This window comes from Larus michahellis, chromosome 8 (assembly GCF_964199755.1).
Source record: "Larus michahellis chromosome 8, bLarMic1.1, whole genome shotgun sequence".
Lineage (NCBI taxonomy): Eukaryota > Metazoa > Chordata > Aves > Charadriiformes > Laridae > Larus > Larus michahellis.
Genome location: NC_133903.1, coordinates 15,409,895 through 15,435,131, shown reverse-complemented (window position 1 = coordinate 15,435,131; position 25,237 = coordinate 15,409,895). Strand labels below are relative to the sequence as shown.

Genomic DNA, 25,237 nt, shown 5'->3' with positions numbered 1-25,237 from the left:
ACTGTCATATCTGTATTTCCTGCTCATGGAGCTCTTTAGACAAATTAACCTTTTACAGTTTTACTGAGGAAATGATTTGCAGTAATACTTTGTGAAGTAAAAAAAGATCGCAGAATTGGAAAACATTTTGAATTCACAATACAGAAAAGAGCTGTGTTTTCTAAAGGTTACTAAACAAAGAGTTCTGATTTGTTTGTGAATAGCATCTAAAAGCAGATCGAGATTACCTTTGAAGAGAATATATGGTGAAGTGTTAAAAGTCCATGTTGTAGCCTTAACTAGTAATCCTTGTTCATGCTGAAATATTATTTGCTCTAGTAATGTAATTTTTGTGAATAGTTTAGCATTTCAGCAGGGTTGTGGATATGTATAGGAACTTGATGAATTACTTTGCTTCAAGGCTTTTCAGAGACCTGTTTCATGTTGGTAGATGCATTATTATCATATGTTTCATATTAAACATTGCAACAATCTGAAAAAAATAGTTGATAGCCTTAAAGTGAATGCTTCTGATAGCTGTTTTTTGCGCTTTCCTTATACTTGAGAAAAAGAAGATACATTTTTTTTTTCCTTGATCTTCAGAAACTTTGCTTTATTTTAGGTCTTTGGATAAGCATATTTTGAACATGACCTGCTAAGCAGCCGCAGCTGTGCAAAAAAATCACTATCCTGTGGAATATGCATTTGGGGCTCTTTTTAGGGGGGTGAATACAGGGATGACTTGTTATTTTTATGACAGCTTTCATAGCATTTATGCAAAAAACCTTTTTTTTGCAGCAAGGTTTGAAGTAACATTTATTAGATCCATACTAGTTTAGTTATGCCAAAATTGCATCAAAATAATATTCCTCGTCCTATTTTACTGATAGCGCTTGAGTTCTTACACTTATTTCCAAATTAAATTAGGCATGATTTTGTTATATAAAGATAGCCAATAAAATTTTGCATTTAATACTTCACAAAGTTTTGCAGGTAGCATTACAGTAAAAGTATGAAAGGGCATGTCTTGGGACACTTACAACATGTAAGTCACCTCATTGGTGAACTACTATAATTGTATGTATAGCTGAAACAATACTAGAACATTCAAGAGACATTAGCGACATCAATTTCAGTATACCTCCTTGAAAAAGACTAGACAACCAAACTAACAATGCAAAATGAAGCATTTCTGATGGATGTAATCATGTTTACAAATTCTTTATAGATAATATTTGTGAGCGAGGGGGCTAAAGAAAAACTACTCACGTTTTGAGTATATAGAAGAATAATTTGTGAGAACACCTAGTACTTTATGTCACTGGTTCTTTTGAACATCCCTTATGTAAGCCTAATGCTAGACCCACTTATTTTTGTGTACTCTTCTAATTAGTCTCATTGTAAAGTTAGCAATATTGTGGATGCTTGCAGAATCTGGCCTGTGGAGAACATTTTAAATTCTGCTTGGTAGAGGAAAAACTTGTGTTTTCTGCTTGTATTTCTTTGATTATTCAGGTTTAAAAATCCATATCATTTAGATCTTCTCCAAAAGATTATATTTAGCATCAGTGTCATATTATGAATTCTCAGGTTTAGGTTTCCTTGAGCTTCAGTTGCCTTGTTAGGATTGTGACATAAGATTGATGTTGTGTTTCTTCACATGTCGGTCATCTCCCTTAGACTTGCACACTGTAACCGTAAACCATTTTGGAATAAAACTGCAGCATGTTTATCATAAATCGCATGATACTTTTCCATCTGAATATGCTTCATTAGGTTTACCTTCTGTAATAGTACTGGATCATTAGATGGCATGTAAGAAAGAAATCATTTCAGCAGCAATCCGTCAGGCATGGAGAGCCCCCGTGTGTTTGACATATAAATGCATTGAAGATTAAACCACATTTCACTATCCTGTATAAGACGTATTTTCAAAACTGTACAGGTGCAGAATTACCTTCTGCTCGAGATGCTACTCTTGGATTTTGCCAGCCTTCGTTTTCCTTCAAATATTATCTTGCTTTTTAATAGTTCCCATAGCACAGAAACTTAGTTCAAGAAGTTAAGACTAAACCAATTACACACTGAAGATTTTCAGCTGGAAGCTTTCTATATGAGACACATACCTTTGGATCAGTTTTAAAAAACTCAAACAAGCTGCACCATTCACTAAAAGGCACCTACTTTAGAATTAGTTACTTTGATCTCTTTCTCTGTGAAGTAATTTCCTTGGTAAAGTGGAAAATTCAGAAGAAAAATACTCCCTTTTTTAAGGAGAAAAGGACGTAAGGGCATAGATAATAAACAGCTAAATTTAATTAGAACTTCTGATGTAACATGAGACATAATGTGATGATACTCTTCTGTACTATTCAATAAATTATTTGAAAGTATTTCTTTGAAAATCTCAAATAGAAAAGGTAAAAATCTGGAATTACAGAAACTTCAGTAGCCACTGCCTTCACAATAATGTTTCAGTTAGTTATGTTTGTCCCTGCAAGTATAGCAGAAAGAAGAAAGGTTAGAGAGATGTCTTCCCGATGATGTGTGTAAGAAAGTCAGGACAAAGATCTCTAGTTGCTGAACCACAGCAAGAACCTCTTCTTACCTGTTGCAATTTCTGACACAAGCTTTTGCTTATCCCGCTGATCACAGTGAATTTAACTCTTGGTCTTGGTGTTGCTCCATAAACATCATTGCTGCAATGTGTGTCATTCCACACAAAGCTACTGAAGTTTCCATGCCGTCAAACAAGGGGATGGCATCCCAGATAAAGCTTTGCAAAGCCTGTACTAATGATTCAAGGGCATGCGGTGGCATCGTTTGACCACTAGAGCATGTAAAGAATTTTATCTCATGTTCATATGTGAGATGGAAGAAACAATCAGAAGACCAAAGTTATCCACCACTTAGAGTGAGTGGTGAAAATGAATGTGTAAATACATTTTATCAAGTTAATTCTATGGACTGACATAGAACTTTACTATTCTGTTTCTTTTTTTAAGTTGGATATGGAAATTTGGACTATTATTTTCATTGATCACCTGATCATTGTCACAACTTGTGAATGATGCAGCTTATTGCGCCAGTATGTTCTATGGCAGTGCTCCCCCCCCCCCATATTTATTGCTAATGAGATAATTAATTAGTTTAAACTCTTTTTCATTACTTGAAAAAAGAACTGCAGTCTCGGAAGAACAGCACCGAGTACCACGTGGAGCATCTGCCAGAATTGCAGGTCCTCTGATTGAATGACCGTATGTGCTGCAAAGGCTAGAGACGAGAGGCTGGAGGTGAAGGTGGTGTTCCTTCACTGCTTTCACTGGGACTGACCTTGCCCTGGACAGATATTTTTGTCAGGTAGCAGGGGCAATTGCTGCTGGTGCTGTTTTAATGCCATTCTGAGCTTAGTACTAAGAATGGACAGAGATCAAACTCAGATTTAAATAACAGAACTATAAGCCAACCCATAGTGTTTTGTTGATTGTAAATGATAGGAGATCGTGGTTTAGTAATCCCTGTGTTTTAGTTCATCCATGTTTAGACACACAAGGTGGTTTAATTAGAATTTCTCGTATTTCAGTGCTTTAATGCTCTAAAGTGTATTAACTCTGGCTTAGCAGTTAGTGTTTATTCATTTTCAGAGCACTGTAGGGTCATTAATCCTCAGAGCCCTCCTGAGAAGTAAGAGATAGGAGATAGGCACTGTAAGTAGCAGTATTCTAATTTTACAACTGGGAAAACTGAGGAGATGAATAATTTGGTCAAGGCCACACAATAAGCCAATGTGAGCTCTGAGATTTGTTTTGGCTATTAGCCCAGTGGTCAGGCCAGCCCTTGCAACATTCTACTTTTTAAATTATACACTTAGGCCTTATTATTATTATGATGCCTTAATCGTGCCATAGTCTGTCAAGGTAGATAGTTGTCTTTTCCCTTCAGGTAATAAAATGAGTGTGACTACAATAAAAACTTAAAAACAAGAAAAATCTTACGAAATCAGAATTGGAATCTAGTATTATATTGTATTTTTTCAGTTTTCGTAGAACATGATTAAACTTTGTCTCTCCCGTTCTGCCAAACATGAGCACAAGTTCTTTGACTTGTATATGCGAAAAGGGGATGATTAATAGAAATCTTGGAGATGAATTTGTTAGTCTCCTTTTTGATTGCGGAATAATGATAAATATTGAAAGATGTTTTACTGAACTTTTTATTATTCTTGAGAAATAATATGTATGTGGTACGGAAATAAATTTTATAGAATTAGAGAGGTCCTCTGAGCAGTATGCTTAGAATTTTTCACTTTGGTCTAAGTGGTTATTTGTTTACAGTTTGTAATCCCAGTTGCATAAACAGATGTACTCTGAAGTAACAATTTATTTGGTAGGGTATAAGCAATGCTTTTGCGTAGTGAAAGACATGATTTTTCAATGTCTATCTGAAACAAACAGATTTTTTTTCTTTGCTCCACAAATGGGTTAATTGCTACCATCTCTTGGGGAAGACGTTTAGGTTTTGCTTCAGTTCCAGCCAGTCTCTGTCTTAAAAATATTTTTATTTTTAATATTTATAACAAATTCAGAATTTCATAAGAAATCAACAATCATTTAATCAAAACGTTGACCATTCTGGTTAAATATTGGTTAAATATTTTAAGTATTTTATATAACATTTTGTTTACATAGGATTGATCAAAATAGTGAAGCCCTACAAACTTTAGCACCACATCTAATATTTTCATAAATACCTAATATTTAATCCATGCATTAAGACATTCCATAAATGGATTATTGTGTGTAATCTCTTCTCCCCCTGCCCACCTTCCTTTCCTGCAAGGCTGTGGGTTTTAGCTAAGCCAGTGTGGAACTGCTCTTATCTACAAATAAAACAAAATGACTTCTTTGAATGCATGTGCTTACTGCAAAGCCTGTCAGGGGTACGGCAAGGGGGGGAAAAAGGTGCAGAAGGGCTTTAGCGTCTTGTAGCAGTGTGTAGAGTGCAGCGTACTGAAAGCCATAGCTACTGTCCCACAGCCCCGGTGAATAATGTAGGGACAGCGTAAGGAATGGGAAGCGCTCGCGTTCTGCCTTCAGGCGTTTCACCGCTCCCCAGTTAAAATGGGTTGTCAAGTGTGGGCTCGGAAGACCGCGCAAGGTGCCCTGCTCTGTCATGTGGGCCATATTTAACGCTTGAAGGGACAGGGAAGGGGCAGGTGCCGCGGAGAGCGAGCGGGGAGGCGCGGTGCTGCCCGCGCCAGGCGTGGGGCGGGCGGCGGTGGGCGACGACCGTGGGGAGCGGAGCGGAGCGGAGCCTGCCCGGCGGGGCTGACCTTGAACCCGGCGGGTGTGCCTGGCACCGCCATCCCGCCTGTGGCGTCCCTGCGTGTGCGTGGTTGGTGCTGCCGCGGGGCCGGGGGCCGCAGGTGTGCGTGTGCCCGGGCAGGGCAGCGGGCGTGGGGCGCCGCCGGCCGGTCGCCGCCGCTCCTCCCGGCTCCTCCCGGCGCGGCAGCAGGACGCGCTTCGCAGCCGACAATGAAATCTTGGCAGCTAATTGCAGGCGTGGGAGATGCCCTTCAGGTAAGGCAGAAGCGGGTTCGGAAGAATTTAAGCGGCGGGGGTGGGGGGAAAGGGGAGGCTGCCTTTGCGAGCGACGGAGAGCCACCCTGAGCCCCAGGCTGGGATGCCAGCGTTGGCAGGGGGTCCGGGGAGGGGGGCAAGTTGGCATGTTTGGCTGATGTTGTATAGCCACCGCCAGTGGCTTCCCAACGGGAATGCGGCGAGGTTAGTGCGTGCGTGGGGCTTGTGGCTGTGTGGTTGGAGTGGGGACGCGAGCCACTGGTGGAATAAAAGCCAGGAGCGATGGGAGAGGCATGCGGATGGGCTGTCGCCTAATCAAAGGTGTGTCGTGTGTAAACTTACAGGGCTGACTGCAGGGCTGCACTTCATGTTCGCGTCATATTTCCCTGGGCATATATTTATGGCTGTGTTTACGTACATGTGTGTGAATGGCATGGGTTTGTCTATGTGAGTAATACATTGAACGTATGTGATGCTTACAGAAAATAAGATGTGGGGGGATTATTTGTCCTTCCTCTGTGACTGGCTGAAGTTTATGGGAACTTCATCTTCAAAGAGCTGTTTAACTTTCTTTTGATGGGATATGTATTAGCATTTATATGAAATATGGCAGGAATCTCATTAGAAATGGTTTTGTCAGATGAATTACTGCCATTTAGTAGACATTTTACAGGATTCCTGACCAAACTGGTTGCGTATTTAACTTTAGGGTACCTGTATATCATCAGCATAATATCGTGACGTTAGAAAACACAATTTATAATGAGGATTTTAAAGTTCTATTACTGTACTTGTTAAAATACGTGGGACAAAACAACAGTAACTCTTAATAAATACAATTTAGACATACAGATAAATTTGCTAACGATCCATTTATACATATATATATTTTAAAAAGCAGAAATAGAGTATAAAAGATTGAGATTTAAAATTGCGTATCAGTTGCCACCTGGAAATAATTGCAGAGTAACTCAAATATGTTGAATGACTTTAGGAATTTTCTTTCTTTAAAAACTGCATGCTTCAAAGTGTGTAAAAAATGTTGAGGGGAGTAGGGAAAGTGGGTTTTCCTGGCTTTTAAAAAAGGAATCTCTTGCATACTCTAATAGGGCTATCATATTTTTTAAAAGACTTGCTCTCACATGTAGGAGACTATGGCACAGTCTAGTAGCGGAGTGCTGGGCTCTGCATTTCAGACGGTAAGGGTTTGGTTAGCAGTTTAGGCACCATAAAATCACATTGCTTTCAGGACCGTGTATTAAATTCCACCTCAGGCATTTTATTTAGATGGATATTCAGGAATTTAGTAAGATCCAAGCCAGTCTTTGTATTTGTCAGTTCTCTAGTGATAAGGAATTTGGTCTTGATACGGAAGTAATTAGGATTTATATACATATTAAATAGAAAGTCTGCAATCTTATGAAATACTTAACCAATACAGTACATTGATTTCATATTTATTTCTAAAATGAAGCAATAGATGTGTAAAGTTTTAATGTCCTGATATTCTGTTCATAAATTCTAGCTCTTTGCTTATACATTTAGTATTCATGTTGTTGATCTGTTTTTTGAACGTGCAAATGAGGTTGACTTCTGAAAAATGATCAAAACTGCTGTTAACTAAACAGCATTCCCTTGTCTACAGCAAGAGCAGTAGTGGAATATGTTACCACTATTTTCATATTTGAATCATTTAATGGAAAGGAAGTTGGAAAGGACTTTGGTTTTGATCCTTTATAGGTGCTTCTCTGTCATGTGCAGTGTCTGTGTCAGCAGGTTTACTTTGTTTAAACCTCTGTATGTATTAGGGATCTGATTATCTGTTTCAGAGGTTTTCTTCCTAAAGCAGTACTAAATTTCTTGGTGTTTTAGATGTTGTAAACGTACATCTCATATTCCCATTGCCTTCCCTTTAATATGTGGGCAAGAAGTTATGGACGGTTAGTGCCATCTCAACATCCAATACGCTGATACCTCGGCAAGTGTAAGTAGGATTAATTATGCCCTTTTCCAAGCATAGTTTTAGAAAGATTGAGCTTAATGTTTTTACCTGTTTCTACATAAAAAAATACTTGAAATCAGAATAACATAACAATAGATGAATGAAACAACTTTATTATATAGCAAGGTGTTATATTTAGTCTTTATAACCTCAAACCGATTACTTCAGTAGTATCTTTATCATGGAATTGTTCAAATGTTTTTGGATAAAATTTTCACATAGGGTCTCAGTTCTGCTCATAAAACATAAAACTTTTCCAGGAACAAGTAATAAATTGGTTTATCCAGTGATAAGCCTTGCAGTATTCTAAATGCTATAAAAGGTCTAGAAAAATGTCCTTAAGTATAATATTGGAAGTTTGGACTTTTTCTATTATCATGAAAAATATTACTATTAAATTTTAATAAATTTTATTAAGATCAATGTTAGAAATAGCAAATAAAGCATCAAATTGGAAAGGAGAAGGAAAATAAATATGGTTTACTCTTGCGTCTAAGTTATTGTGTCAGTATTTGTGGAGAAATATCATGAAAAGTAAACGAGGGTACAAAAATGTGTAGAGCATTTTAAGCATAGAAAATACCTTGTCTAAATTTTACTTCATATTTTAATTTAAGTAATATGCTAAGAAGGAGTTATTTTTAAGATGGCTCAAGCCTACTAAAGTTAAGCTTTTAGTCAACTTCAGTGATAAGGATTTGTGAGTTTTTCTTAGAATGATTATGTCACAAGATAGTGTATTTCTAGATCTTAGAGATGGGAAGAAAGACTACAGAGGGCCTTGATCACTTGAGATGATTTTTCAGTGTTTTGGGGTTTTTTATGTATATTTTAAGACTGGGATATTATTTACAATATCTGTTAGGAACTAAGCATAACTTTTGAAATGCATTAACTTTAAGTGAGAATAAGGTTCAATTTTCAAAACTATTATTCTGCCATAAATAGTCATATTTTCAATCCATATAAAAATCAATTTAGAAGGGTTACCCAGCTTTAATTTTGTTTTGGAATATGTTAAAAAGAAATAGGTCTCATAAATGGAGTTGTCAGGAAATAACAAATTCAGTAGAATACATTGATACGTAGATGATCGATTTTCACAGGTACACCTTTTTGCATGCAAGACCTACTGTAAGTACATAGTCACCAGATGGAAGAGAAGTGCAGGCTTTTCATTTTAAAAGGTCCATCATAAATATGTTTTCTCTAAAATTCAAATTAGAGGGGGTTGCATTTGGGCGAGATAGCAGAGAGTTAAGTTAGCGAAAAGAAATAAGTATGTGACAGACACATTTCTGGTAGCATTTCTTTCTAAATTTTTCTGTGAATAAAGTTTAATTTTATAGCCTGATATCTCATCGGTAGTGGCATTCTGTACCTGTAGGAATACGTCTATTCCTTTTTTTCTTCTTTTTTTTTTCTTTTTAAGCTTTCAAATGGAGATGTTAAAGAACGTAGCAAAGTTGCTGTCTTCAGTGACATTGTACGCTCACTACTTTTATTTTACTTGAACTTCAATTTGGGAAGTGTGAGAATGTGTTTGCTTTGGGGGATTGGAAGAGAGTGTTAAGGATTTCTGCATTGCATTTGTCGTCTTCATGCCTGTTCTGCATTTGATTTCAGTTAAGCATGTTAAATTGCATAGGCTGCGATTTCCCGTCATTGTCATTGGAAATAAAGCACAGTATGGCTTCTTCCACCAGGTTGCAATCAGAGACTATTTTTGTTCTGTAGTTAATTACAGATTTCATGCACAGCAATAAGGCTTCTGGAGAGAGAGATTTTTCTGATGGTCAGGAATATTTAAAACAAATGTTGTAGTATCACAGAAGCTTATTAGTTTCCTTTCAGAAACATGGAGACACATTCAAACTTTTTTAAGCTATTAAAATGGAGAAACTGCTTGAGTCAGCAGTAACATCCAGATTCAGCAAAACTAGGTTATGAATTCAAGCAATTAAACACGACAAAAAGCCCAGTTTTACTGCCTTGACTTAATATGCTTCCAGTGAGGGGTTTTTTTGATACATAAAAACTTCGAAATGTTCTTTTCTGTCAGGTGTTCACAAAAAAAACCCAACCAACCACCTTCAAAGCACAGAAACTCTTGAAAACCCTCTTGCTTTGCATTTGCACCTTCAGTTTTTATTTAAATATTTTTATTCTCAGGAGGAGCAAACACTGGTAATTTCTTCAGTTGATGTAAAATCCAAAGAACAATCTCCCACCCTTTGCAAGTGGAAATTGTTCTGTCTACTTGTGCTGCGGTGCTTTCTGGACAGGCACTCACAGCTTTTTAACTTAAGTGTTTCCCTTGTTAAAGCTGAACTTTCCCATTACATGAATAATAGTAATCCAGGAATGAGGTTTGATCCTTTTTTCAGGTAAATGGTAGCTTATATGATGATTTGTTTCTGACTACTAATTAACCAGAATCTAATGTAAATTGTAGCTTATATGATGATTTGTTTCCGACTACTAATTAACCTGAATCTAATGGCTCTCTTTACAGTTAAAGTAAACTGTAAAAATGTATTACGCCAAAGGGAAGTGAGAGGCATGTGTGGCACATGACGGCTGCTTATTTGGAGAGTTCTGTGTCAGCTGCTGAGAACTTGCACTATTACATGATTCTCTAACAAAAATAGCATTGTTTCAGCGAATAATGTCATTTAGGATGAGACTCAGTATCTTTGAAGAACTACTGCTACACTGGAGCAAGTCTTTTAAGAACGTGACATTTAGATCAAGCCCTAATGAAATATTCTGGCTCTCTCCTTTTGTACGGTTTTACATGACTTGTATGTTTTTGCGTTAGCATCAACTATTCACCTTCTTAAATTTACTCCGCCCTTCTGACATGATGTGTCCTGTGGTATTGTGATCCTGGGGACTGCAGTTCAGCTCTGGCCTCTGATTGTTCATGACCCAGCCTTTTAATGTATGAGATCAACAAGTGATGTGTGTAAAAGGAAGAGATTCATTTTCAGAATTGAATCTGCTGTCACCTGTGTATGCAGGGAAAGTTGGATATTTGATTGTGATACAGAGGAACCTCAGACCGTTAATTAAAATATTTTGCAAGACTAGATTTAAAATGAATATAGTCTAATGTTTTCACTTGGAGACTTTCTGATATTTTTAAAACATGTATGTATTAATAAGGTCTGTGGATGAGCCGTGGCAAGATTTCCCATTTTTCCATCTTGCCAGTTAAGCCAGCACCACATGAGGCTGTAATCCTGCACTAATCTTGATGGATACCAGAAAAAGCAGGATACCCCTGCCTTTTGCCAGGGAGCAAAATCATCTAAGAACCAGATCTCATTTCAAATGGCATTTCAGTGTCAGCAGAGTCAAAAATACAGCCACAGCAAACGGAACTTTCTACCCACATAGAGTCCACAGGAATCAACGCAATTCCATTTTGACTGTCATTTTTGAAAGTATGAGCCTTTTCCTTCATGCTAATTCTTTCTCTGAGCCACAACAGGAAGTAATGGTTACTAGAGGAAGATGTTAAGAATGGCATTAGGTTTTTTAATATATTTTCTTTACTTCCAATTGTATTTTCAAGATGTCTCTGTCTCTCTAACAAGTATCTATAATTAGGAGAACGGGTGAATCATATTCAGCAGTCATGTTAACAGTTTATCAGAAGTTCTGTTTGTCCAGATTTTAGACTTAGAAGAACAGAGCGTTTTACCAACTCTGTGTGGTAGCTGTGGTTCTCTGGTTGCACCCCTTGGTAATACAGTGACTTGAGGATGGTCTTTGGAGATGGAAAACTGGAGTCGGAGGAGAGCTCCATCTGGAGATATGTTACAGTCTGTGAATTGTCAATGAAACGAAACTTTACAAAGAGTATTCATATGGATGCTGATAATCTTTTTGGATAGGTAGTAGGTACAGTGGACTGAGCTCCTACGCAATCCTTGCATGTCCTGTAGGAGAAACTCTATTCATCGAGTCATGCTGTAACTAAAAGAAGCAAACTTCTTAAATGAGCAACTGCAAATAATAAACATCAACCACGTTATACAGCTGTTGTATTCTCAGCCACTCTTCCTGTAGTAGCTGTTAACTACTGAACAACAAAAAATAGACTAGAGCTTAAGCTTGTTTGTATGTTAGTGTTTCTTCTAATTAATAGAAGTAGTATGTTTCTATATTAGTGTTTCTTCTAATTAATTACTATGATTCAGACCTGGGGCAAGGCATTCTGAAAAAGGGAGACAGTGCAGTAATTTTGCTTCCATTTGTTTTCACCTGTGCATAGCTGAGCAAGCACTGAACAAAATTCCATCCTGATGTAAAAATGAGGTATTCAGCCATGGTAGAAAAATAGTGATGGAGAGGACCACTCTTCCATGTCATTGAGTCTTGCCCTACTGCCTGAAAGGATCATCTTTATAAGTGTCATTTGTGATAGACATCCAATTAATCTTTACAAATTGTCAATAAGGGAAATTCCATTAACTCCCTAGACTACCTGTTCCAGTGCTTAACTATCTTTACTGTCTTGAAAAGTTGTTTTTTTTTTTCTGCTAGACAAATGAAGATCTCTCGTGCTGCAGATGACCTTAGTGTTTCATCTTCTCAGTGGACCTGAAGAAAAAAAGGTTCCCCTTCTCCCTGTGGCAGTCTTTTATGACAGAGATTCCAAATCAAACCTCAGGCTTATGTCCCGCACGTTTTAATTTCTGTATATTGGTTCAACCCTTTCTAGTTATTATTTGGTTTGGGAATCTTTACTTTTAATCTAAGACATGCTTTTTTGAACATTTTGCGTTTAAATAAAATATTGAATTGAAATAGTTTAACTAATGATTGCGATTCAAATATTGGCTATTGTAAATCAGCGGCCAATGTAAAAAAAGTTGGCCAATGTAAATCATTACAATCTAATCAGGGTTATATAATGATTATTGTAAGACATTTGAGACTGTGGTTCTCACAACTGACTTGAGATTTCTAAGCTGCCTATGGACTTCTTTATGAGGCAGAGGTTATGAGTTTTATTATGTTGCTGAAGTCATTAGAAAGTTTTACTCAGAACCTGTTATGCTTCTAAATTTGTAAAGTGCGTATATGTAGATATATCTGTGTATGTGAGCATCTGCCTCATGAAAAGATAGAAGTTCAACATTTTTGCTGGTACATTGAAGAGTGGATTAGCTCTGCCTGCTCTTGGTTCACATAATTTCTCAGAATAATTATTACTAGGTATATTTATCAGGTCAACATAACCTCACAGGGCAAGTGTGGGGAGAGAAGAAATGCAAGACAAGGATTTGCAAGACAAGTCTTTTGGAAGAAGGGCTGTGAGATGATGCTAGCGTCATACTCTACTTGACCAGTTTAGCATGTCTGCACTTAGAGGGGGGTATATCCAACAGGATCCGAAGGACTGGTATTGGATAACCTTCTTCCAGCCTGTATTATCCCAGGATCCTGTGTTAACGGTTGGGCGGATCTGATGAGCAATGGGTTATTTCAGCAACCGAGAACTGAGGGTAAAGCTCAACAGTGATAAAATGGGAAATGCTCCTACAATCTTGGAAGATTTATGTACCTATGGAAATAGGTAATGAACATCTAAATGACTAAGATTATAAAATAATTGCGTGTGAGTCATTGGCTAGTGTATAGCTTGACTTTGGCTATGCAGTAGAACAAGAAAAGTAGAGGATGCAAATTTCAACTTATTGTACACTGTGAGTAAATGACTTGGATACACTGTTTTGGGCGTGCATAGAAGTGAGGTGGATTGGGCTGTTCTTATTTTCTTCCAAGTTTTCACACTGCAGAGGAGCCAAGGGCATTATGCCCATTAAGAAAACAGAAGACAAAGATGGATGGGAAGCTGAGATTCTTATGGGGAATTATCTTTAAAAATGGCATTCAGGGTGTTTACATTTATTCTCTCAAATCTTTATGTCTGTGAAGCATAAACATTATGAAATTCTAAGTGGCTCCAAGCAATTTTTTTCAAGCAGTTATTTCATTGAGGGTTATTTTAACAAGTTAACAAATTTTATCAATATTTTAAGAAAACTGGAAACATGGAAGAAAAGAAGGAGGAGAGAGAGCATTACAACTTTGACAAGTTTCATTTTGGCATTTTAAAAGGAACTGTCCTTTTTTTCCGCCACTGAGAAATTTCATTTTCCTGCATGATGTAGAACTGCAAAAGTGCTTGAGTTTAGCTTGAGTTAGTAACAAATGTTCCATTTGACCTTTCAACATTGCAGAGAGTAGACTGTGTTTTTGCTTAAAGGAACAAATTCTAACTTGCAATTGGATGTAACAACATTGCCGTGTTCTTCTTCGTGTCTGTAGCGAGTAGGATGTGAAGCTGTGGGCTTAAATTACACAAAGGAAGATTTAGATTAGGCATTAGAAAGGCTTTCTGACAGTAAGAATACTTAATATTTAATTAGATGAGTTAGGAAGATTATGGGATTTCTATCACTGGAAGCTTTTAGGAAAGGTTTGGAAAGCAAGTGTCAGAAAAATGCAGCTGTATACCTTTGTATGTGAAGACGTACTGTTGAATCAATTTATCATCGACAAAACTTGTTCTCATTTCTCTTTCTGTGTATTCCTTTTACTAAAATAGGAAGTCTTTCTCAAAAACGGAAATTACTTCCCATTCAGCAAGTGGATGTTTCTTACGCGTCTACCAAGAATTTATTTTTTTTTTCCTAAACAAAGTTATGAAATTCACATCTTGCTATTTTTACACATCTGTGAGGTAAGGCAATGAATCAGTATTATAAATGTTTTCCCAAGGAAGAGAGTTCAGAAAATACTGGACTTCTGCAAAGTTTCTGATAAAATCTTAGATCTTCCTTTGGGACAATTTTTTTTTTCTTTTTTGAGGTACACTGCAATAAGAAGTGTGCACCTCTTCAGTCCCTGCTCCTAACTCCCCTCTCAAGTGTTTCATCTTATAACAACGTGATTGCTGGTGGAACTTGTATGTAGTTTACCACTTAGTTCTGAGAAAAATTCTTGGTCTGTATTTATGGAAGCCTTGAATAATCCTGTCAACAAGGGTCAAGGCAGGTATAACATATGTAGAATTGGATGCATTTAAAGAATTGGTTCTATATAAACTCTTATAACATCTGTATTACATATAAGGTCTTCCCTTATACCTTTAGCATTGCCTTTAGAATTTAAAATACAAACATATAGTCCAAACTAAGCTATTTTGAATATATGTTTGCTTTATTGATAGAAAGTAATTTTTTTTTGTGACAACTGCACAGACTTTCCCATCTTCTATTGATGGCAGAACATTAAGGTTTATGAATAAAAAGCTGATTACACAGAACATATTAGAGCAGTTGAGACTTACTGGTACTATATAAGAAGTGTAAGAGCGCCTGGGGCCAGAGAGGCTCTGTTGTGCTCTTTTCTACGTAGTATTCTACACACTCTGTATAGGAACCAACAGCATCTGTCAAAAAAACCTTCGAAAGAGAAAAGAATAGAACGTAAAAGGATATGTTCTTAAGCACTCAGCGCACATGGTTGGTTCTTGTCTTGGGAATTTTAGTTTACATTGAAGGTGCTTGATTCAGTGTAAGCGTTGTGAGAAGGATAAGCATGTTGGACACCCTCTTTTCTCTCTCTCTCTTTTTTTTTTTTTTTTTTTTTTTAAGCTACTAGACCTAACCACTAGTTTGACATAGGACAGAAAATTGTCTTAGAGGGAACTGGGATCAAATCTGTGAAGATGGTACTCCACCAATTGCTGTGTAAAATACATCTTCTTTAAGGATGGAGAAGGAACAGTAGGGAACAAAGCCCCTGTGTGCTCCAGACTCCTTTTTGGTATGACACAAGCCCCTGTTGTATCTAGCCGTAACTTTTCTAATTAGCTTTTACCTTTCTCTGGACAGACCAATAGCAAAACATACTATTGAGCTTAGAAATTACATCATTTTGAATGAAGCTACTATTACATTCAAAGAAAACTGTACTTTTAGAGTAGGCTGTAGCAAATGGGAAACTGATATGGAAACACTAAATAGCATTCTGTAATACCTGTATTAAAGAAATAGCTGCCAAGATACTTACTACTTGCAGGCATTTCAAACTTCAACAGGTTTATAAAGAATTTAATATTTTCATATGCTTCAGTGTAAAGCCATCTGTCGCAGTGACAGAACAAAGTGTTGAGAACAAGAACAAACGTATGTTTATGGAAGTACTCCATGAAATGTTAACAAGAAAGACACAAGACACGCAGCAGTATCTTGTAACAAATGGGCAAGGGATTTGAAAAAACATGGCAATCATCTTCAATATTTACAATTATGATTTCTTTTCTAATTTCTTTTTGTGTAAGTGTTAAAAAATAGAAGTCTGTCAATACAGATGGTGAGGGAGACAGGAACACTGGGAAAAATACTGTTTACATCCACCTTTTGTAGCTTTTCATGTTTCTGCTCTCTCTTTCTTACCGTTTTAAGCTTAAATCTGGATACATCAGTATATGTTATATCTTATGTAGTGTTTCATACATCTGCTGGACTTTTTAGTGCAAATTAAAGAGCCTCAAACACTCACAGGAGCTGAACTTTACTAGTACCTTCTTCCCCGTCCCCTGTTTGTGACAGATTTTTATTCGTCACTGCACAAAAGCATGAATCACATTACAATGTTTGAAGTTAGAAGTTGATATAGTGTGACTTTTAACCTGTCATACCCCAAATATGGGACACAGTGTGGGCTAGTAAGAGATACAAAGAGATTATAGGGGGAAAAATGGTACCTAGACATCAAAAAGAAAGCAAGTGTTCAAGAAAAGTTACTTTGAATCTTTTGTCAATGGTATTGCAACAAGAAAAATCTAGTTCTAAAGAATCCATACACTTGGATTTTTAGTTATAAGGTATAAAGGATATATTTTACAGCGATTCTGTTATCTTCAGGTCTCCGTTCTCTTTACGGGTTTGGGTGTCTGGGAGAAAGGATTGAATTAGATTGTGCCTTAGCAACACTGATTTTTCTAGGAACTGTATTTTATGTTTTAAAATGATAGGTCTAAAAAAGATATGTGCTGAAGGGCTGTGGAGCAGGTTATGGTGTAATTCCCTCCCCCATTCAGGTATGAAATCCTGTTCTCTAAGCAGGACACAGCTTGGTGAGCCAGGTACTCAGTTAGAATTGGCAACATTCCTCACTGATGTGGGAAAGGGCAGACCTCATTATTTTTTGATGAGAGGTTTTATTCTAATAATCTATTTTCTTAATGAGGTTTATAAACATAGCGCGGATTAATTTTCGTCAGCCTTCGAAAACTTACACCAGTGGAATGCAGAGGTAGGATACACAAATATACTAGCAATATCACCCTCAGATAACAAACAAAAGTATTCTAGTATTGACAATGTTGTCATTCTACATTAACTGGTAATGTTCCTATCATTTCATTTTTAGTCACACAGTCTGGAAGTTTTGAAGGTATTACATTGTGGCATCTTTCAACTATATTAAGTTGTCCCGTGATACCCTTAAAGAAGCAAGCAAAATGTGAAAGTAACAATGTCTGAACTTTTATTTGAGTTCCGATAAATATGCAAGTTTTTGAATTTGTACTTAGCAACAGTGACATCTTGTGGCTAATATGAAAATCCCAGCTCTGTTTCAATACTGAGAAGTAAATAGTTAAAAAACCCGCAATTTTATCAAAACAGTCAAATCACATGATGTAAATAAGTCTTTCCAAGACCTTCAGTGTTACCCTCTAAATGAAGGCAAAGAACCAGGTAGAGAAAAATAGAACTCCTTGATCAGATTTGAGCTTATTTAATACCTACTTTAGCTTTGGCAGAGCAGACCACTGGGTACCAGATACCTTAGATGAAGGTGTGTGGAACTGTCCCAAAAGCAAATCTGCTATTAGTCCTCATACAGGTTTATCTTGATGTTTAATGTTGAAGGGGTGAGTTTGATCCTTAAGACAACAGGTTTTAGACATTAGAGTATAAAGACTTAGTTCCACTTTGAACATTCCTTAGATTTCCTCGTGCATTCAGCTTTGGCAACACATTCTGACAATGAGTCTTACCATTATGCATACCTGTTGTGTTTAGGAAACTCCTAACAGGTTGGATTGGTGAGAGTGGAGATGTCCTCCTGCTTTTCTGTTAATTTTCATTGCACATTGCTGTGTCCTTTTTTCTGAGAATCGAGCTTTCTAGTTCTCTGGCCAATCTATTGGTATTTATTTTTAATCTCCTTTTTATTTCCTTTAAAAAATAAGCAGCCTTAGTGTTATTTCGCTGGTTTTCATATGAGAATTTTTGGGTCTTTTAACCAATTCAGTCTTCTGTCATTACCATCAATGTTCTCTTGGACCTCTTACTTTTACACTTTTCTTTTCAGACTGGTTAGACTTCATGCAACTGAAACAAGTGTGTGTCTATTGCAAATTATAGGAAAAGTTCCTAGTAGGGTATCACATGCTAGTAATTTTCTCCTCTGCCAAGGGGTCCTGACTTGTTGTAAATAAGGTTTACAAAGTATTATTTGATTTCCTGTTAATAATATTTCCCAACTGTCAAAAAATTATTAAATTGTTAGTGGAGAGAGATGAAATTTTCCTCCTAGAAAAGACTGGTTTTATGGTAGCTTGTCATATACTACGGTAGCTGTGTTGCCTGTTGGTAATTAACATTGCCAGTAGGCCCCCAACTATTCCACGGGAGATACTACTGTGAAGTGCTTTCCCCCATTAATAATGATTATAGCTGTTGGTTTTGTGGCACTTAGCGCAGTTGATGTGTACTAATTTGTTTGATCATGCCTCTCAGGGAAGATCAGGGAGACGATCAACTAGTTGAAGTGTACTTACCGGGCTTAGGCATGAGATAAAGTAGCAGCAGTTTGGGTATGGACAGGAAGAAAAATGGAGGTGCCTTAAGCTACTCTGCTGGGAAAAGGGAAGAGGGAAGGAAGAAACAAATAACTGTAGGTGCTCTGGTGGTGGCAGAGAGATTGGGAGGGATATGTGTATTCAGAACTGCATCCTAACACATCTGCATAACGCCTGGATCATAACACAGATACTTGTATTCCTTTAAAAATGCGACTGTTGATGCCCCTTACCTTTTGTCTTAGTTTTGCACTGTAAGGTTATCAATCACGCCTGTGTCTCAGGGAGGAGGGTTGAGGATAAGCACCTTAAAAATTGTGAGGAACTTGTAAAGCTGGGCCTCTGACAGATAAGTTGGGATTCATTGTCCTTCTGTCCCCTCTTTTGTTGGAGCCTTGCTGATGGCACTGAATTTCAGATGGAAGAAGAGAAATAATTTGAAAATTTCCCCCCTCCCTAAAGGAATAAATGCCAAGTGCAGAGCTACTGATTAAAAACATATCTCTGAGGAGCCTAACAGGAGCTAATCCTTAGGATATATTTAACTAGCTTCTAATCGCTTTTAATGGTAAGTGCATTGAGAGGTAAAAGTTTCTTCTATTTGCTATAGGTTACCTAGTTCTTCACAGAATTCTTTCACTTACTCCAAGTTAGCCCTTTCTTCTGTCTTGAAAGTTGACAAACAATTATGCTTTATTAAGAACACCAGTGTAGTTCTTAAAAAGTACTTTTTGTGAAGAATAAAACAAAATTTCAAAGTTTATTTACAGTGGAGGCCCTAGTTAAATAGTTTTCTCTCTTTACTTGCACGTCTACAGCATAGCATGAGATCTCTTGGCTGGTAGTGATAATAGAGGTATTGTTTTCTCCCCTTAAGCAAAATGCTGTGTTCCTAAAGTAATTTGCAGCAGTGCAAATTATAACTGCTCTTTTTGTTGTGACAGGACTGTAATCATCTTGTGTCACTGGTCAGCTCTCTAACAGCTAATTGGTTCTCGATGCTGTCAAGTGGAAGTAAAAGAAGAAAAAGAGGAGCGTTTTTTTTTCTTTAGCTGGTGCCAAGGCTTCTGACATTTACATATTGTATTCTCTATTGTATGTAGAAAATAAGTTGGTGATTATTGGAATTATTTTTATATCATAGAATAATTTGCTATTGAGTGAAACACGAAAGCTACTTGGAACATTAAAGAGTGTTTCTTGTAGGCTGATTTATCTATTATGCAGTTTCTGTGAGATGTTTCAAAGTGTCGCTTCAAGTCTATGTTATGTATCTACATAATTAATGTAGATAAAGAAGAACATAGAAACGGAAAGTTGTTTTAAGTGAGATAGTTAAGCAGTTAAATGTTCATTAAATTAGTCTGAGACCTTGGGGGAGACAAAGGAAGGGTATTTGGTTATAATGGATACAGGTAAAGAACTATTTTGGTGCAATTGTTTGTATTTTTCATCAGCATCTCCCATGTGGGTCATGATTCCAGTACACAGTCTTGTAATCTCCTGCAGTGGCAATGATTCAGCTTAAAAATCAATAGGGCACGAGGTGTTTCAAGTTCTCATTATTGTAATGTGTCAACATCACTTCAGTGACCCCAGAGCCCTATGTTGGCTGATTTGTTCTCTGATTTATTGTGCAATCTTGTAGGGCAAACTATAATTTCACTTGCAACCAGAAAGTCTGCTTCTATGGTTTGTGTCCCAGTCTCCAGTCATTAGGATGTTCAGAGATAATCAATACCTGTGTTTGCTACTGAAGGTTGAATGAAGTTGTCAAGCAGCCAAATTACAAAGAACACAAACAAAAGAACATTGTTATGGCTGAACAGACCAGGAAATGTTTTTATTTAAATTTTCATTCCCTGTCAACTCAACAAATGTTTTTATTGCTTAGCACTGTCATAATTTATATTCCCCTATATACCTACAAGTTTCAGATCTTAAATTTTCTAGTTGTAATTACTTACTGTACCACTTTGTCTTTAGGTTATCTGTGTTCATTTATGGTTCTGTTATCTCCTCTGTTATCTGTCCAAATTTAATAACATCATGGAGGGGTAAAGCAGTGTTGTTAATTTTGCAGTCCTTCTCTTCCACGCCTCCTAATTTTGATGTTTCTTTACATGATCAAAGTGCTGCAAGTGATAACAATGTAATCTGTGTCAGTTTATCCTGGGCAATGTCATACCTATCGATGTATTTAGAACGTCTCAAATAAAACCGAGGTAGCTTAGCACAACCAAAAGCTCTTAGGACTTCCACTGCATTGACATGTACACCTCACATGCTCAACTGCTAATCAGAGCTTAACGCAACAACCTTGAAGCCAAATATCTAAAATTTCTCAAAGCGATACCTATTTAACTGTAATTCTTCAATTTTTATTAAACAGAGTTTTATCTCCAAGAGGTATTGGTATGTTTTGGGGAGCTATTACTCTGTTCTTACCTATTTAATAAAAACCAATGAACCAAACCAAAACAAACAAAAAACCCAAACCGGTACATATAGTATAAATAGTAATTATTACAGAGCAAGAATGTAATGTACTGGAAAATACGCTTCTTTAACATTTACTTTCCAATCGGTATTTGTGGTTCCTTGACCATTATAAAGCTGCACGACAAAGTCCATTTGGCAATAGTTTCCTGCATTTAACTTAGAGGAATGTGAAAGCCTGTAAGATAAATGAATGCACTGCTGAATAAGAGAAGTATTCTCCTGTATTTTGAAATTGAGCTCAAGATCACCACTTTTATGACTCTCTCTAGGATGCCAGTTCTATCTTAAATGCTTGAGCTACTCATTGCTGTAGGAGCTGTTTGCTCTGTGGATGCTCTGTTCTTACACCCTTCCCAAGCTAGGTGCTGTTGGCTCTGCCTAGAAGAAGGATAAATGGGTCCCTGGTCCACCCCAGAGTGTTAGTTCGTGTGTTTTGGGGGGTATTACTTAATGAATCTCACCAGCATTTGGTCTCCATAAAATTGTAATCCTTGAAGGCCTGCAGCAGAAAAACATGCATTTCTACATCTGGACATCACTTTTTGGATTCAGTCTGAATGCTCAAGCATGTTAGCAGATTGTCAGATAAGTGAAAAATATCCAGAGTCTGGAAATGCATGAAGTAGGAGGAAACAGACTATCTGTATATTTCATGTTTCTTTAAAAACTGGTGGCTGGGCAGTAATTTTCTGGTATACATAATGGATTTAGTGTTTTCCTCCTTCCGAAATACTTATTTCTGTAGAACTTTCAACTTAACAATTGAGCGCTCACAGCTTATCTAATGAGAAAATATCAGGCAGCATATAAATGTATGGGAGCCTTAAATTAAATAAATCTGAAATTAAGCAATTTTTAAAAGTTATATGAAACAGTAAGATGCATATTCACCACCAAATCTCACACAAATAAGAGAATATTCAGAACTGGAAACAAAATGGGAAAAAATAATATCTCAGATTCAAGGTCATAAATTTTCTAAGTAATTTTCATAGTTGTGTAATAGCAATTTTGCAGTTAGATTGCTGAATGTTTATTATTGGGGGGATTAGAAAGTTAATAATTCTCAATATCTTCATTTTTTTTGTCCTCTGTTTTCTCACCCAAGCCATCAGTTTTAATTATAGTCTCTAAGATTAACTTTTTCTTAAGCTGTGCCCATGTAGTTTGCAGGCACACTACAAAAATTGTTAACGCTTTTTAAAATCTCTCTTGCAAAATATTAATTTGTAGGTATTATTATTCAATAGGCAGCTATTCTTCAGTCTCTCTAAGGAAAGGCTGATGTCATTAGTGAACCTAGTGCGTGTACAAATTCATGTGTGTGCTTCTGAAATACTCAAAAATAGGCATGCTTGACTCCAGTAGGAAATTGTGCACAGATTTCAGATGCTTCCTGAATATCAGTATTAGTAGTCCTAGCTCACTGTGGAAAGAGGCTTTTTTAATACAAAAATGTCTCATAATCATTTACTAAGATGATCTATTTAAAGACTATTCCGTGAAATTGAAATAATTGTCATGGGGTTGGTACAGCTTTAAAAAGTTAACATCTATGGCCTTATATGTCACAAAAAGATATGGGTCTTTTCTGCATGAGAATTTGACCTATATAACAGAAAAATCTGGCATAATGCAGAGAAGGGAGATGAGGGCGAAGGTGGGCTGTAGCAAACCTTTCAAGTGCTGCACAGGCCATGAAAATCTGTGGAGCTGCTGGAAGGTAGATAACCTGTGCAAATTAATTTGTCTACTGTACATCCTATGATGTATAATTCATTTTACATTGTAAGTGTCCCACATTCTGGAGGCCAGGACTGTTTTAAAGTATCTCATCTAAGCCATTCGTATAGCCCTTGAAATGCTTATTTAAAAGTAAAATGTCATAAATACATGGAAAACTTGTGCAAGGAAGTTCTCATAATTGTAGCTATTTTTTGCAAAACTTCCTCATCCTCAATATGTTTTTTAACGTTTAAAGAAAAATCCTTTGTAGTTTGACCTTTTATTTTTTTTCCCCTTTTGCTGAACACACATTGGACCATCACCCAGAGATTTTTGAAGTATACAAAATAGCAGAGAGCTAATCAATATTAGCTTCCTCTGAATACTTTTGGAAAGTAGAGGCAAATGTTGGGTTGCTAGAGATCCCCCTCTGCTTTTTCCTGCCTGTCAGTTAAATACCAAGGAGTGTACACCAAGTACAACCAGCTTTGCTTAAATTCTGTACAGGGGAACCGTGTTGACTGGCTTAAGTCACGTGAGGATGAGCTTTTGGCTTTGGTGGTCACTGCCAGCTATCTCAAGACTGGTTGAGGAACGGTGCTTTTCAACTAAATAATGGACTTTACAAAATGAATAAGGCCCAATTGAACAATGTAAAGTTTAACCCTTAAATCAGGCACTGTACTTGCCTGTAACGTGGTAGATGGGAAGTGAAACCCACAGGATAACTAATGGAAATGGCAATTGCTGCAGAAAGACAGTTGTCTGACAGAGTTGTGTTACCCCTGTTGTGTCTGATGCTTGGCATCTGAAAACAGACAGCTGACTAATTGCCAGGGGTGGTGGTAATGGAAATGCAAGTGAGATGACTGAACGCAGATCTAAGCAGCCACTGCTCCTTTTTTTTGGTCTGATTTATCTATTTCTGAATTATAACCGCTGCATAGGAGAAAACAGGAGAAAGAAAAAATGATTTTTCATCACTATTTCCTCAGTCATTTCAGTTATATGTACACTCTGCTGTTATACTTGGTATCCTGTTAGATGGTTTTGATTCAATAAATGAGATTATTTCATATGCGATCACAAAGCAGATTTCATCTTAATTTGGTTAGTATATTCAAATAAAAGGTACATCACGATTCAGAAAAATGCTAGACAGTTTCATTAATGTAATATATTTTCTTTTATTTGTAAATTCCACTAAGATGGAAATTTCCTGGGGATGTGATTTTGAATTGTAGGTATTTCCACTGAGTTACGGAAGGCAGCTGGTCAGACCGCCCTCTGCCAGGATTTTGTCATTCTCTGCTGTAATTAGATAAGAAAAATGGAGACTCATGTATTGGACCCATGAGTATTAGTATTGTTGTTAGTGAGTTGTCCGAGCATATTGTTAAAGGAGCCCGGGGTGGGGCGGGAGGGGCGTGGAGGCAGAGAGAAGCTTTTTACTTTTTTTTTAAAAAAAAAAACAAAAAACTTTGAGACTTACAGTAATTGCAACTGGATATATTGTTTTGTTTTATTGTTTTCACTGTGCACAATTAAATGCCTGCTGGTCCTGCCACCATAGGTAGTGGCTGCAATACCTGTATCCTTCTTAGTCACCTTTTGGGGGGCTGTGAAGCTCAGTATTTTCAAAACACTTTGAAAAGTGCTGTGTTAAAAGGATATTATGTGTGTGTAAAATACTGCTGTTCCTGCTGAAGCTTGGACAAACGATAAACCTCTGTGGCTGCAGAAAATTACTGAATGCTGCATAAGCTGTTCAAGTGCTGCTTTACCAAATCAAAGATACTGTGCTCAAGCACTATAAAAAAGAGAACTCCCACGGTGAGAGACAGCTTGCTACAACGGCATTCGATTCAAGGTCATACATAACGTCAGTCATGGTAGGGAAAAAAGCCAAATTAAGCATTTCTAGCAGTGAAAATATATTGAGAAATAACATTAAGGGTGTGAAGATACTGGAAAGAAAAACAGTAACATCCATGTAGCAGAGCAGTTGTGTAAGCAATGCTATAGAAATGGGCATCGGTATACTAAATCATTTACATTTTGTGTATCACTAACTGAAAACACTTGCTTTTGCATGGCTTTGTGGCTTCTCACCTTTGTTCCTACAGCTCTTATTTAGACAGTTGTGGGGTTTTTTTGTATAAATTGTTGGGAAATTAATGGGAAGGTCATTACAAGTCACAGCACTGATTTGATGATGGGAGGTGTTTGGGAAGGTCTTCACAAGTCACAGCACTGATTTGATTATGGGAGGTGTTTGGGTTTTTTTCTTGGGGTAACCAAAATTTGGAATTTTTGACAGGCAACATTTACATATATGAGATTTCTTAAGTAAGACTCACCAGCCTTTCTAACAAAATACTCTATGTACATATCAATTATATTTATCCTGTATTGATTCTTTAATTGTACAATTGATAAAATTTGAAATTGTAAATGATATCTTCTTTGCCTATTACTGAGGAAATGTTTACATCTGGAAAAAATAATGGATTGAGGTAGTTTTGTCTTTGTCATTGGATACTGAAGTCTGAA

General features: G+C 36.9%; 1 protein-coding gene across 44 annotated transcripts in view; it reads left to right on the top strand.

The window, feature by feature from the left end:
- The window catches only part of RBFOX1 (RNA binding fox-1 homolog 1), a 910,365-nt gene that overhangs the window by 204,183 nt on the left and 680,945 nt on the right, over positions 1 to 25,237 (top strand). The window contains exon 1 of one of the 44 annotated variants that reach the window (XM_074599153.1): positions 5,214 to 5,558. The exons of 39 other annotated variants lie outside the window; for them this stretch is intronic. In XM_074599153.1, the coding sequence (XP_074455254.1) occupies positions 5,514 to 5,558 (45 nt within the window). In that variant the 5' untranslated portion in view covers positions 5,214 to 5,513. Of the gene's footprint in view, positions 1 to 5,213; positions 5,559 to 5,753; positions 5,880 to 25,237 lie in introns of those variants that run through there. 4 more of the 44 variants (XM_074599127.1, XM_074599104.1, XM_074599109.1 and 1 more) reach the window with 4 other exon arrangements.